This window comes from Myxine glutinosa, chromosome 1, assembly GCF_964187855.1.
Source record: "Myxine glutinosa chromosome 1, kmMyxGlut1.1, whole genome shotgun sequence".
Taxonomy (NCBI): domain Eukaryota; kingdom Metazoa; phylum Chordata; class Myxini; order Myxiniformes; family Myxinidae; genus Myxine; species Myxine glutinosa.
Genome location: NC_136261.1, coordinates 193544857 through 193560758, shown reverse-complemented (window position 1 = coordinate 193560758; position 15902 = coordinate 193544857). Strand labels below are relative to the sequence as shown.

Here is a 15902-nt window from a genome sequence, read left to right as displayed (position 1 = left end):
TTTAGAAAAAAAATGATGTCATCGGTCACGTGGTTCGGCCGCCATATTTGTTTTAACACAAAAGCCTTTAAAAACCACAGAAAATACATCCTGGCGAGGGTTTGCAATCTCTGATTGCTCTTTTTCTTGTTATGACTTGTAATACCGGCTTCCACCAGGTGGTGCTATATCATACACATTTACATAGAGAGAATTAGAACGGCGCTTGGTAGAGCCCATACTCCTGCTCGACTGAACAGTTTATGTTTTGTATCGTACTGATGTAATAGGCCATATCTGCATCCGGACCTTACCCAAAGTCTAATTGGCTTGTTATTGTCACCGACTTAACTCATCCACAAAGTTTTCTCATAACCCGTCCACAAGAATTTGACATATGCTACAGTATATCGTTTTGGCCAGCATCTCTCAATGGTGAAGAATCACTTTAGAAATCGAAAAACATTTTTGGATCCTGATCTGGATCTTCACCAAAATCGAATCAATTCGTCCTTGTCACACACCTGTTCACCACGTTTCATCCAAATTCTTCCATAACCTTTTGAGATATCCTGCTTACAGACAGACAGGGGTGAAAATATAACCTCCAATTGAAAACCCAAGTGGAGATGGAGTTCCTGGTTCTAACTCACTTTATTGTAGACACACAGACGGACCAACGGCTCTCTTATATAGTAGATACAAAGCATCGGATCTGCCGAAGCGGTATCTTTGGTTTGCATTACAATCCTGGAGGGTTACCACTCCAGCGCAGAATACTCTATTGAGAGTGGCAGGGATTTTAAATTTGTTCATGTTGTCGGCGATAGCTTGCCTCATGGTGCCATCCCTTGGATGGTGAAGCACACCATGCGATCTTTAACGCTGCCAAATAATGGAAGACGGGACGCCCAGTTAAATTTCCATCAGAGGGATGGCACACACATTGATGAATCACCCTGCTTGTGAAACACCAGAATGACAGTTTATAGCTGGGTCTGGATTCAAACCCAGGCTAGACGGCTCAGACGTGCATTGTTCGTTGATCTTTTTTTTGATTTTTGAGTGATTTTTTTTTTTTACGTGGTTGATATTTCATTTTAACCTGTTTGCGTTCATATTGGCACTCGGATCTCAACAATGATATCACTAACATTGATTAAAATGTTCAAGATATTTAGACATTGTAGACCATCATTAAGATAGATACCCAGTACAGCACTCTCCACCCTCTGATAATATCATGTTTGCTGTGAAAAGGCAAAGCGTAAAAAATTCCATCCACATGTATTTTGTGATTGCTTGGGATATTTGTGAGTTACTTCAACAAGCATCAGCAGCACCACATTATATTCCTTCACTCACTCTTCATTATCATCAATCCATCTACCTCCTTCCTGCTACCTCCCCTCTCCCAGCTCCATCTCACTCCATTCCACCATCACAACTCCATTTCCCTCAAATCATCCCTTGTTTCTCCTTTCATAGACTAATGCTGTGCATGCAACTCAGAGTTTTGAAGTTTTAGCAGGACACAGTTGGGTATTTACATGTCATTATCTTTGTATGGGATGGGAGGATGTACCATTTAGCAGAAAATGCAACTTTAGTGAATATCCTAGTCATTTCTGTGGAGGCATCCATGTTATGTCAATATTTTCACGATTAGCTGTGAATGCATACTTACAAGTAGCTACGTCGGATGCATTTCACAGTCACTGCGTGCCAAGTTGTTTTTTTGTCAGGTTTAAAGTTTGAGTTTAGTCTTCCTTTAAGATGGTGTAATAAAAAAAAATTAAAATAATATTATGTTGTTTAAAAATGATTTGCAGCATTTTATCATTTCTTCATCCCCTTTTATCCCCCCCGAACCTCTCTTGTTGCCGTTACTGCCTTTTCCCCAAGGCATCCCTTCTGAGTCATAGCCGAGTGGTCACCCATGACATTCCGGTGCAAGTTGTTCCACAGCAACTCTGGAGTGACCATAAAGAGCCTGCCGTTCCGGATTTTGATGTAAACAAGCCCACCCACGACCTTCCTACATTATAAAACACGTTGTGCTTCTACTTGCTTAATACTTGCACGATAATACCAAAAGTATTGGGACAATATTTAAATAACCATGATTTATTCACAAACCTTTATTCAATTCCTTGTGTCTATGTTATAACACTTTTGCCCACAAGCAAATTCCAAACCCTGTCACAAACACTTTGTACCAATTTTTGGTAAATCTCTTGTCATATTACACCTTTCCCTTTTTACCATCACACTTTTTAAAAAGGAAATGGGGAGGGGGGGGGTGGGGAGGACTTTGTCTTTCTATCATTTTGGCCCCACCCCCTTGGGCCCTGGGTGGGGACGATAGATCAATCGCAATTACATTTACAATTACAATTTAAAAAATGCAATTACAGGCTCTCTATAAACATTTTAAAATGAAACTTGTTTATGCAATTAACATTGGGGGACACATGAAAGATTTAACGTTTTTTTGATTTGTCCCCCTGGTTCATGCCCTAGGGGTGGGGAATAGGGTCACAGCGGTCAAAACAAGATTTTTTTAAAATTCAAAATTTGATATTGGGTCATTCCTGGTGGTGTGGGGGATACCCCATAGAGGCATAATTGACTAGCACGGGACCAGTGGGTCGATTGACGGTATGGGCGTGGCCTGCGCTCGGGTGTCGGAGCCACGCCCCTTTAAGAGGATCGGGCGGACGTCATGGGGGATATAAAAAGACATGAGTTCCGGTCGGGTTTTAGTTCTGTGGAAATAAAGGAGCCTTGAACAAGTCAATATACCCGTGTTAAAACCCATGGTGGGTGTAGAATCCACTGGTGGACGGTGGACTCACTCCTTTGGAGGAGGGGTCCAATTGTATGACCATGCATTCTGGCCCTTTGGGGTCAGGATGCATGTGTTTTGAATGACCATGTGCTTCAGCCTTGGGGTTGAAGTGCATGTGTATGCTAATGGGACAATCTTGATAGACGGTGTGCCTTGGCCGTGGGGTCAAGGTGCATGTCCAACTGTCCAAGGCTGTTTAAATGTTTGATTTTTTACCTTTTTTATTATAAAAAGGCAGGCCACGGACTGGCCTCAAAAAGTCAAGAAGTTGTTACCCTCTTGTTGTCCGCAACTCCTACATTGGTGACCCCGACGTGATCTGACGACAACGGCCGAAAAGGTGGGCCGTGTAAGGGCCGGGAACTCGGTGAGGAGGCGGGCGAACTCATCAGAGGTCGAGAGCGTGCAAGCAAGCCTCGTCGAGGCGGACCCGCTCAGCGAGCATGGAAGTGAACTGAATGTCTCCGCATTAATGAGGCGCCGATTTTTAACATCCACCAATAGGCCGTTGGCGCAGAGGAAATCAGCGCCCAGCAAGGGGGTGGACACCCTCGCCATGACAAAATCCCATGTGAACCGCTGCCCACCAAAACACAGTGCCACGTTTCGTTTACCAAAAGTCTGAATGGCACTGCCGTTGGCGGCTTCCAGGGCGGGGCCGTGACTCGCGGCCTCCCGGTCCAATGCCGACGCAGGCAGAACGCTCACCTGGGCACCTGTGTCACAGAGGAAATGACGTCCGGAGTCGGTGTACGAAATGAACAACAAACTGCCCGAACGGCCAACGCTCATGGCAGTTAACGAGCGCCGGCCACCCCGTTTCCCGACTCGCTGAAGCTGCAGGGTGGCCGGCATGCCTTGGCCTTGGGACCAAACCTTGCGTGGTAAAAGCACAAGCCTGGGGGCTTCCGCCGCTGGGCCGTAGTGGCAGCCACAATGGTGCCCGCCAGCGGCGTAGGCTCGACGGGGCCAAGGTCCCATGCAGGCACACTGCATTGCTGTCTGGCGGAGAAAAACTTGTCTGCTTCCCTGACCAGGGCGCGGAAATCCTTAACGGGCGAGTTGGCCAAGGCCGACCGTACCTGTCCTGGCAGCTGCTGCAGGAACAGCTCCTTGAAGAGAAAACATGGCCGGTGGCTGCCCAGGAGAGACAACATGTGGTCCATCAGCTCTGACGGCTTGGAGTCGCCCAGCCCTGGTAGAGAAAGGAGCTGACGGGCGTGCTCGGCCTCAGTGAGCTCGAAGGTATCAAGCAGCAGGGCCTTTAACGTCTCGTACTTGCTGCCCTCCGGAGGATCCTGGAGAAGGCTCACCACCCTGGTCGCAGTGGATCCACTGAGCGCAGACACGACATAATAATACTTAGTGTCATCAGCAGAAATGCTCCAAATGGCGAATTGGGCCTCAGCTTGTGCGAACCAAACGGCAGCCTGTCGTTCCCAAAACTCCGGCAGTTTGATCGAAACTGCGCTTGTCGCCATGTTTGTTCAAAGCTCCGAAAACGTTGAAGAGCAAGATGCAAGACGGACAGTTGGGCCGACAGACTCCCGTGGGTAATGTTGGGCCTCAGGACAGCCCCTAAGGAAGACCTCCAGTCCTCATCCGCTGCGCTCGTCTATGGCCTGCGGGTTGCCGGGGAGTTCATTCCTGACGCCACAAGCCCCTGGTCCGCTGCCCGTCAGCGGTCGGTTCTCCGGGAGAATGCCAAGATGTTTTCACCAGTGCGCACATCTCAACATGGTTTGCCTCAGGCCCACGTCCCGCCGGATCTACGTACAGCGGAGTACGTCTTTGTTCGCCATGACGCACACTGGGGGCCGCTTCGGCTGCCTTATGACGGGCCTTTCCGCGTTCTGGAGGCCGGGGACAAGTCCTTCATGGTCGACATCGGCGGCAAACCGGACCACCTATCGGTGGACCGCCTCAAGCCGACTCACTTGGACCTGGACCAGCCCCCTCGGTTGGCCCAACCCCCACGGCGGGGCCGTCCCCCGTCGGGTAAGCCCCCGGTTGGCCCGCCTACTGCCAAGCCGCTAACAGTCCCTGCTCGGGTCATCAGGGGTCGTTTCGGCCGGGTGGTTAAGGCCCACCGGAAACTGACATTGCCTGTGCGAGTGAATTCTGGGGGGGGCGCATGTGGGGGATACCCCATAGAGGCATAATTCACTAGCATGGGACCAGTGGGTCTATTGACGGTATGGGCGTGGCGTGCGCTCGGGTGTCGGAGCCACGCCCCTTTAAGAGGATCGGGCGGAAGTCATGGGGGATATAAAAAGACATGAGTTCCGGTCGGGTTTTAGTTCTGTGGAAATAAAGGAGCCTTGAACAAGTCAAGAAGTTTTTACCCTCTCGTTGTCCGCAACTCCTACAGTGGAACGTTTTGCCATTCATGTGTACCCCATAGTTGATATATATTTTTATTGTTTGTTTTTGTTTTTTTGCTTTACAGAACAACTTTGTTTTGATATTTGTGATAATATAGATATTTGTGTGGTTAACTATAACTTTTGTTTGACAGGCTGCTTCGCAGGATTTATCGAGATAGTCTGATTGCAAACACGAGTAGTAATGATTGTACAGTTGCTGTACACCTTGACATGTTAGTTAGAGTTGGACAGAATGGCTTTAGTACGAGTGTATATCATAAAGTTGATGATTTCAGTTTACCTGTCATCTTTTACACCTTTCCAGGTAGCAATGTACCAATTAAAATGGGTTACAATGTCTTTTCGTCTCAGCTACTTAGATTTGCAAGAATTTGTTCAGTAAAGCATGATTTTGCGGAACGTGCTGTGAAGGGATTTTTCATCATGTTAAACAGGGGAAATTTGGCTGATTGTTTGATCAAGTCTTGTGAGAATGCCTTTAGACTCCATCGTCACCTTTTGTTTAGGTTTGGTTGGTTTTCCTATTGCATGACATTTGATATAATAATACTGAATTAATTAAATTCGTGAAGTGAATTATTTAATTAATATTATTAATGGAATATATATATATATATATATATATATATATATATATATATATATATATATATATATATATATATATATATATATATATACAGTATATATACAGTATATATATATATATATATATATATATATATATATATATATATACAGTATATATACAGTGTATATATATATATATATATATATATATATATATATATATATATATATATATATATATATATATATATATATATATATATATATATATACAGTGTATATATATATATACAGTGTATATATATATATACAGTGTATATATATATATACAGTGTATATATATATATATATATATATATATATATATATATATATATATATATATATATATATATATATATATACATATATGTATATATATATTTTTATTTAATTCTTTATTTATAGATGGTATTAAATAATGGAGATATTTAGATTAAATATACAATTAATTAATTAATAATGTTTATCAAATACATTATAAATAAGCATTAAAATAATTTGGAGGTTGCTAGGATATGCAATGCAGCATGGTAAGTTCAGTTATAAATGACAGTTTGAATATTTGAATTGCAGTTTGAGCCAATAGTTAGATGCTATGTATGATGTGCAGCATGATGTATGCTAGTTAGATAGTTAGATAGTTAGATGGAGGTGCTGTGTGAAGGGCATGCCTATCAGGTAAAGTGTTCATTGCTTAATATATTAAGTGATGTTTGACTTAAGTTATTAGTTTGTGTTAATACATTAAATAAAAGTAGTAATTAAATAAGTTTGAATAAGGATATTGCATTGCTGTGTTAACTGACTGCCTGGACACAACTTTGAGGTTGTTGGTCCATAAAAATAAAAATAAAATAAAAAAACACCTTTAGAGGCCATTTTTCCCCGCAAAGCGGGGGTTGGCCTTTTTCGGGCACCGTGGTTGTTGTTTTTGTTGGTCCCCTTTTTGAAGCAATGTTTTACGGCCAGATGCCCTTCCTGCCGCCAACCCTTTTTGTCGCCTTTTTACGACAAACAGGGAATTACCAGTGAACTGGTACTCAATTTGCCGACCTCGGAAGGATGACAGGCTGAGTCAACCCCCCTGGCGTTAATTCAGCGATCGACCGGGATTCAAACCCAGGATCCTAGGATCATAAGCTGGCACCCTAGCCGCTAGCCCAACACCAGGCTGGTTTTTTTGTGGGTCCATTGATGTGGAGTAATCTACTGATGTGGACCTGTGGCCAGGATTGTGGATCCTACGATTGGAGAGGTTCTGGGCTGAAAGGATCGAAACCTCGATGAAAAACGGTGCCCATCTGATGATCCGGGCAGTTGGAAAACCAATCATTTACTTATAGGTTAAGGTTCTAACTTCAAATATAAAATAGCTTTTACAAGTACATAATATATCTGTATATGTTTGTTTATGCATGTGTTTGTACAGCGTGAGTCAAAAGTAGCACCCGATTTCTGTTTATATATATATATATATATATATATATATATATATATATATATATATATATATATATATATATATATATTTCTGTCAGTTGATTGTTTGTTTGCCATTTGTATTACAGTGTACAAGAAGGTAGAAATAAATTAATGACATGTTTATCTAACCATTTATTCGGGGGAAAATTATTACGGAACTGTACCAAGCTGTTTTACTTGCAATTTTCAAAGTGCCCTCCTTCGTGATCGATGCACAATTGCAGCCGAGCAGGCACAGAGTGGCACACACGCTTGCAGAGTTCGATATCAATTTCCTCAAACTTTGCAGTGATTGGAGCCTTCAATTCCTGAATGGTACGAGGCTTTTCACGATAAACAAGGTCTTTCATGAGCCCCCAAAGAAAGAAATCTGGAGGTGTAAGGTCTGGCGAGCGTATTTCAGTGTTCAAGAAGGTAGAAATAAATGAATGACATGTTTATCTAACCATTTATTCGGGGGAAAATTATTACGGAAAATTATTCCGGGGGAAACCCTCAGCTACATTCGTTGCCGTTTTCGGACAACTGGACTTCTTTGCAGTGGCTACCGACCCTGTTGCTTCAAATTTCTTGACAATCAATCCTATGTTTCTTCCCTGGGGTGGGTTAATATCGAATTCCTGTGCCAAACGGCGTGCCGCCATCGTTGGTTGTTCATTACATTTGTAGTAATGTTTCACCGCCGCAATGCGTTGATTCATTGAAAGGTAATTCATGGTTCAATTTGGTGCAAATTCAGTAACTTTCCAAACTCTCAGCAATAACCTGCAAAACAAAACAAAAATAAATAAACTAAGAAAATTAATAATTTGCAAGACAATTATTAACAACATGACATCCCAGAAAGAATCTGACAGCCGAAAAAACAGAAATCTGGCGTGGGCGCTACTTTTGATTCACCCTGTATATATGTGTGTGTGTATGTGTATGTGTGTACATATATGTATGTTTATATAAATATATATGCATATGTATATGTACAGGTGTGTATGTATACACAGTCATGGCCAAAAATATTGACACCCTTGCAGTTTTTTCAAATAACTCACAATTTTCACTAAAAATAAGTTGAAATTGACAAAAGTAGTTGGTCTCCGCAATTCTTTGTTTCACTGTTAATATTACAGAACCTTTGTTTTTGATTCAGAACTTAATATACCCTTTTAAATCAGAAAATAAAAAGAAATGGCATTGTCAAAATTATTGACACCCGAGACTTAATATTTGGTAGCACAACATTGGGCAAAAAGAAACTGCAGCCAAGCGCTTCCTCTAGCCATGAATGAGCTTCCTACACCTCTCTACTGGCAGTTTGGCCCACTCTTCTTGTGCAAACTGCTCCAGTTCTCCCAGATTTGAAGGGTGCCTTCTTCCAACTGCTGTTTTCAGATCTCCCCACAGGTGTTCAATGGGATTTAGATCTGGACTCAATGCTTGCCACTTCAGAACAGTCCAGCATTTTGTCTTGAACCATTCCTAGGTGTTTTTGAAGTGTTTGGAGTCATTGTCCTGCCAGAAGACCTATGACCATCGACGGAGACCCAGCTTTCTGACACAGGGTTGAACATTGTGCTCCAAAATGCCTTGGTAATCTCCTGATTTCATGATGCTATGCACACACTCAAGGCACTCAGTGCCAGAGGCAGCACAGCAACCCCAAAACATTACTGAACCTCCTCCATGTTTGACTGTAGGGAAGGTGTTCTTTTCTTTGAAGGCTTCATTTTGTTTTCTGTAAACATAGAGATGATGTGCTTTCCCACAAAGCTCTAATTTGGTCTCCTCTGTCCACAGGACATTCTCCCCGAAGGATTTTGGCTTCTTCAGGTGTGTTTTGGAAAACTCCAGTCGGGCTTTGTTATGTCTCTCTCTCAGCAGTGGGGTCCTACCATAGAACCCCCTTTCATTGAGTTGGCAATGGATGGTGCGAGTTGAAACTGTCGTACGTTGTGTTTGAAGGTTAGCTTGAATCTGTTTGGCAGTTGATCGAGGTGCTTTCTCCACCATTCAAACAATCCTTTGCTGCAATCTTCGATCAAGTTTTCTCTTACGGCCACGTCCACGGAGGTTGGCAACAGTGACATGGGCCTTAAACTTTCTGATAACATTGCGTACGGTGCACACAAGAACATCAAGGTCTCTGGAGATGGACTTGTAGCCTTGAGATTGTCCATGTTTGGCTACAATCTTGTGTCTGACCTCCTCAGACAATTCTCTGGTTTTCTTTCTTTTTCCATGCTCATTGTGGTACACACAGTGACACAAAACAGCAGAATGACTCCTTTTCTCTATTCAAACTGGTTGAATGAGTGATTTTTATATTGCAGGCACCTGCAACTCACCACAGGTGAGTTCAATTCCCAAGTAAAGGAGAATCACCTGCTTGAAATCTAATTATTTCTAACAACTTGTGAAAGGTGCCAATAATATTGTCCGGGCCATTTTTGGATTTCTGTGTGGAATAAGCTAATATTTCGTTATTTTTCAGCTTTTTTTTTGTTTTGTTCCACTGAAAACCAAAGAAATACATTTGTGGATACGAAAAGATTTTTTAATTTCAACAATTTTCTGGCAGAAATGGTGCATTATTTGAAAAATGTGCAATGGTGCCAATACTTTGGCCACGACTGATTGTGTGTGTATTTACAGTCACGTGAAAAAGTAAGGACACCCCATGTAAAGTTTTGACTTTTTCAACATATTTCAACATACAGCTATTTGATCTTCATTTCAACAATATTGATAGATAAAGGTGATATAATATAACAAATATCATGAAACATTTACATTTTGTAGTCCATTGTATAATTTAAATAAACATAAATGAAAATTTCGCATGTGGAAAAAGTAAGTACACCCTTGGCTCTAATATGTGGTATTGCCCCCTTTGGCCGAAACAACCTCAAGTAGGTGTTTCTGATAACTGTCTACTAGTCTCTGACATCGACTGGGAGAAATTTTTGCCCACTCCTCCATGCAGAATTCTTTCAGCTGTGCGATGTTTGAGGGGTTTCTTGCATACACAGCTCGTTTCAAATTCCCCCATAACATCTCGATGGGATGTAGATCCGGGCTTTGACTTGGCAATTCCAGAACCCTCCATTTCTTTCTTTTCAGCCATTCCTTGGTGGTTTTACTGGTATGTTTAGGGTCATTGTCATGTTGCAAGGTCCACCTTTGGTTGAGCTTCAACTTTCCAACAGATGGCCTCACATTATCCTCAAGCACCCTCTGGTACTATGAAGAATTCATAGTGGATTCTATGATGGTGAGCTGCCCAGGTCCTGATGCAGCAAAGCCGCCCCCAAACCATAATATTTCCACCACCATGCTTTACAGTTGGTATCAGGTTCCTGTGGTCAAATGCTGTCTTTGGTTTTCACCAAACATGTCTTCTGGTACTGTGGCCAAATAGCTCTACCTTTGACTCATCTGTCCAGAGCACATTGTTCCAGAAGTGCTGGTCTTTGCCTAGGTGTTAATTGGCAAACTTTAGTCTTGCCCTGATGTTCTTTCTGGACAGCAAAGGTTTCCTCCCGGCACACCTCCCATGTTGATCAAATTTGTGCAGCCTCTTTCTAATGGTAGACTCGTGCACTTTGACATCAACAGTGGCAAGAGCAACCTGTAGGTCCCATGATGACATTCTGGGGTTCTGAGAGACTTCTTTCAGCGTCTTGCGGTCTACTCTCGGGCTGAACTTGCTGGGGCGGCCTGGCCTGAACAAGTTGGCAGTTGTTTGGAATCTTCTCCACTTGTAGATGATCTTCTGGACAGTCGAATGATTGATTTCAAATTGTTTGGAGATCTTTTTAAATCCCTTCCCAGACTTGTCGGCATCTATAACCTTCTTTTTGAAGGCCTCAGAGAGCTCTTTTGATCTCGGCATGGTGACGCCGCACACTTCAACAACAAAGAGCAAACCAAACTAAATGTCTGAGGTTTAAATAAGACAGGTTCCTCCAAGATCCTCTCTAACGATGTTCTAATCATTTGCACCTGAGCTGGTGCACCTGATTCTAATTTTAGGTATTTGAAGTAGTGATAAATGTCGGGGTGTACTTACTTTTTCCACATGCGAAATTTGCATTTATGTTTATTTAAATTATACAATGGACTACAAAATGTAAATGTTTCATGATATTTGTTATATGATATTGAAGGAGCTGTGGCTCCCACGTCGATCGAAAGAATGGACGCGACAAAAAGCTTGAATTCATCTGAGCTGCTTTATTAGAATCAAACACTCAGGCACTCTGGGAAAAACGTTTTACGGTCGGCAATATATATCTATTCCGCCAGGGGGTTTGCCCAGGCCTGGCGCCAGGGGGCGTGGCCCCGCGGGCCGGCTGCGGCCTGGCGAGCCTGCCCGGGCGTCCCGACCGAGGCCTGGCAAGTCGAGCGCGGGCCTGCCCGGGCGTCCTGGACGAGCCCGGCCTGGTGATCGCTCCGCGTCCTTGATAGGTGCAAGGCGATTGTGTAACCCCAGCGGCAGCCGCTACACACGTCCCCCCAGAATCGACTTGCACCGACAGGGTCAACTTGAGGGGGGTCCTGATGACCCGGCCGAAGCGACCCCTGGTGGGTCGTGGGAGGGGGTCCGGTGAGGTGGTGGGCGGTCGAGTGGGGGGCACCGTGGACGGGGGGCGGCCTCGCCGCGGCGGGAGGGCCACCCGTGGTGGGTGGTCGACGTCCACGTGCGCCGGCTTGAGGCGGTCCACTGCAATCCGGTCCGACCTGCCGCCGATGTCGATGACGAACGACTTGTCGTCCCGTCGCAGCACCCGGAAGGGCCCGTCGTACGGCGGCTGGAGTGGCCGCCGATGTGCGTCGTGACGCACAAAAACATACTCCGCGGTGCGGAGTGCTGGGGGGACGTAGGACTGGGGGTCACCGTGGTGGGATGTCGGCACGGGGGCAAACCGTCGGGCGGCCTCCTGGAGGTCCGAGCGCTGGCGAGCTGCGGACCAGGGGCTGGTAGCGTCGGGCACGAATTCGCCCGGGACGCGTAGCACCTGGCCATAGACCAGCTCGGCGGTGGATGCCTGGAGGTCCTCCTTGGGGGCCGTGCGAAGGCCCAAAAGGACCCACGGCAGCCGGTCGGCCCAACCGCCGTCTTGAAGGCCGGCCATGAGCGCGGCCTTCATGGAGCGGTGGAATCGCTCGCACAACCCGTTTGCTTGGGGGTGGTAGGCCGTAGTACGGTGGAGCTTGACCCCCAGGTTGCGGGCGACCGCGCCCCACAGCTCGGAGGTGAACTGTGGTCCGCGGTCTGACGAGATGTCCGCCGGTGCGCCGAAGCGGGCGACCCAGGTGGCGATGAAGGCCTGCGCCACGTCGGCGGTGGTGGTGGAGACGAGGGGAACGGCCTCCGGCCACCTGGTGGTCCTGTCCACCATGGTGAGCAGGTGTGTGAACCCTCGTGATGGGGGAAGGGGGCCCACCAGATCCACGTTGACGTGGTCGAAACGTCGTTCGGGCACGGTGAAAGGTGCCAGCGGGGCCTGGGTGTGTCGGTGGACCTTGGCCCGTTGGCAGGCGGTGCAGGCGCTGGTCCAATCGCGGACGTCCCGACGAAGGCCGTGCCAGACGAAACGCGCCGACACCAGCTTCTGGGAAGCTTTCCGGCCCGGGTGGGAAAGGCCGTGGAGGGAGGCGAAGATGCGGCGTTGCCAGGTGACGGGCACGATGGGGCGAGGCCGGCCTTGGGAGACGTCGCAGAGCAGGACAGTGTCCGCGCAGGGGATGTCGGCCAGGCGGAGGCCCGTGTCCGCCGCCCGGAGGGCTTGCACCGTGGTGTCGGTGGTTTGGTCCGCCGCCATGAGCGCAAAATCCACGCCCAGGTGGACCGCGTTCGCGCTGGCCCGGGAAAGACAGTCGGCCACGGCGTTGTTTTTGCCGGCGACGTGCCGGATGTCCGTGGTAAACTCCGACACGGCGGAGAGGTGGCGCTGTTGGCGGGCCGACCATGGCTCCGTGACCTTGGCCATGGCGTAAACCAACGGCTTGTGGTCGACGAACGCCGTGAAAGGTCGGCCCTCCAGGAGGTGGCGGAAATGGCGGACGGCCAGGTGTAGACCGAGGAGCTCCCGGTCAAACGTGCTGTATTTGAGCTCGTTCGGCCGGAGCTGCCGGCTGAAAAAAGCGAGTGGCTGCCAAACCCCGTTCACCCATTGCTCATGTACGGCGCCCACCGCGTAGTCGGAGGCATCCGTGGTGAGGGCGATGGGAGCGTTGAGCACCGGGTGAGCGAGCAGTGTTGCGTCGGCGAGGGCCCGCTTTGAGCTTTGGAAGGCCGCATCCATTGCTGCGGACCAGGCGATGTCGTGCTTGGCCGGCTTGCCCCGGAGGGCTTCGTAGAGGGGCCGCATGAGTTGAGCAGCGCGGGGCACGAAGCGGTGATAAAAATTCACCATTCCCAGGAATTCCTGCAGGGCCTTTATGGTGCGGGGACGCGGGAAAGTGGTGATGGCCTCGACCTTGGTTGGCAGCGGCACAGCCCCGTTCTTGGTGATGTGGTGGCCCAAAAAATCAACGGCCGTCGTGCCGAAGTGGCATTTGGCCGGGTTGACGATGAGGCCGTGCTCGCTGAGGCGCCCGAACAGTGTTCGGAGGTGGAGGAGGTGCTCGGCCCGGGACGTGCTGGCGACGAGGATGTCGTCCAGGTAAACGAAAAGGAACGGCAGGTCACGCAGCACGCCGTCCATCAAGCGCTGGAACGCCTGAGCCGCGTTCTTGAGACCAAACGGCATCCGCAAGAACTCGAATAAGCCGAACGGCGTGATGACTGCCGTTTTAGGGACGTCGGCCGCCCTGACAGGTACCTGGTGATATCCCCGTATGAGATCAATTTTTGAAAAAATGACCCGTCCCGCCAGACGGGCGGAGAAGTCTTGGATATGCGGGATCGGGTACCTGTCGGGTGTTGTAGCGTCATTAAGACGGCGGTAGTCGCCACACGGGCGCCATCCACCCCCCGGCTTTGGCACGATGTGCAGTGGCGAGGCCCACGCGCTATCGGAGCGCCGCACGATGCCGAGGTGCTCCAACGCGTCGAATTCGGCCTTCGCAACGGCAAGCTTGGCTGGGTCGAGGCGGCGGGCCCTGGCGTAGACCGGCGGGCCCGTGGTTGGTATGTGGTGCTCGATCCCATGCCGTACTGCGACGGCCGAAAACGTCGGCCGCGTGAGGGCCGGGAACTCCGCGAGCAGGCGAGCAAACTCGTTCGCCGCCGGGACGGTGCGTGCCAGCTCGGTCGGCGCGGAGCTGCTCAATGTGCATACCAGGGAGCTGAAGGTTTCAGCGTTGATTAAACGACGCCGTTGGACGTCCACCAGCAGTCCGTGTGCGCAGAGGAAGTCGGCGCCGAGCAGAGCCATGGGCACGTTGGCGGTTACAAACGTCCAAGCGAAGCGTTGGCCGCCGAAGCAGAGGGTGACGTTGCGCGGGCCGAAGGTGCGGATAGTCGATCCGTTGGCCGCAACCAAGGAGGGGCCGCAAACCGCGGATTGCCTGTCCTGGTCAGAGGCGGGCATGACGCTCACTTGGGCGCCGGTGTCGCACAGGAAGCGCCGTCCGGACGCTTTATCCGTGATGAACAGTAAGTTGCCCGTGTGACTGTGGCCGGCGTTCATGGCAGGTAATGAACGCCGGCCTGGCCGTTTCCCGACCCGCCGAAGGTGCACGGGGGTCGGCATGTCCGGGCCTTCTGTCCGAACCTGGCATGATAGGAACACCACGCTTGGTCGGGTGGAGGCTTCGGACGTCGTGCTGAACGTGGTCGGCTCGGTATAGCGGCCGCCAATTGCGTCGGCAGTTCGGCCGTCGAACGCGCCGGGTGCTCGGGCGCCATGGATGGTGCATCAGGCGGCGGCGGGTCCCATGTCGCCGCTGCGATGCGCTGTCCCGCGGCGGAGATTTTGTCGGCTTCTCTGGCAAGGGCCCGGGGATCTGTGATCGTCGTGCTTGCCAGGGCGAGGCGTACCGGGTTAGGCAGCTGACGGAGGAACAGCTCCCGGAACAGGAATGCCGGAGAGTGCTCGCCGAGCAGCGAAAGCATGTAGTCCATTCGCTCGGAAGGGCGCGTGTCGCCGAGCTCCGGCAAATCGAGCAGGCGCCGTGCGCGTTCCGCCGCTGGGAGGGCGAAAGCATCGAGGAGAAGCTTCTTAATCGCGCCGTATTTGTCCGCGGCTGGCGGTCTCTCGAGGAGGCTCAGGGCGCGGGCTGCGGTGGCTGAACCGAGCGCAGCGACCACGTGGTGGAAGCGGGTGTCGTCCGCCGTGATGCCTCGCAGGGCGAACAGGGACTCCGCTTGTGCGAACCAAACCGCCGCGTGAGCCTCCCAGAAGGTAGGCAGTTTAAGGGCGACTGCCGTGTCCATGTCGATAGGTCACCAATGAAGGAGCTGTGGCTCCCACGTCGATCGAAAGAATGGACGCGACAAAAAGCTTGAATTCATCTGAGCTGCTTTATTAGAATCAAACACTCAGGCACTCTGGGAAAAACGTTTTACGGTCGGCAATATATATCTATTCCGCCAGGGGGTTTGCCCAGGCCTGGCGCCAGGGGGCGTGGCCCCGCGGGCCGGCTGC

The 15902-nt window shown here is 48.8% G+C and overlaps 1 protein-coding gene across 1 annotated transcript in view; it reads left to right on the top strand.

The window, feature by feature from the left end:
* Nucleotides 1–15902, top strand: part of HUS1 (HUS1 checkpoint clamp component) — a 60314-nt gene that overhangs the window by 7055 nt on the left and 37357 nt on the right. The window contains exon 4 of the mRNA XM_068102676.2: nt 1885–1992. Within this exon, the coding sequence (XP_067958777.1) occupies nt 1885–1992 (108 nt within the window). The remainder of the gene's footprint in view (nt 1–1884; nt 1993–15902) is intronic.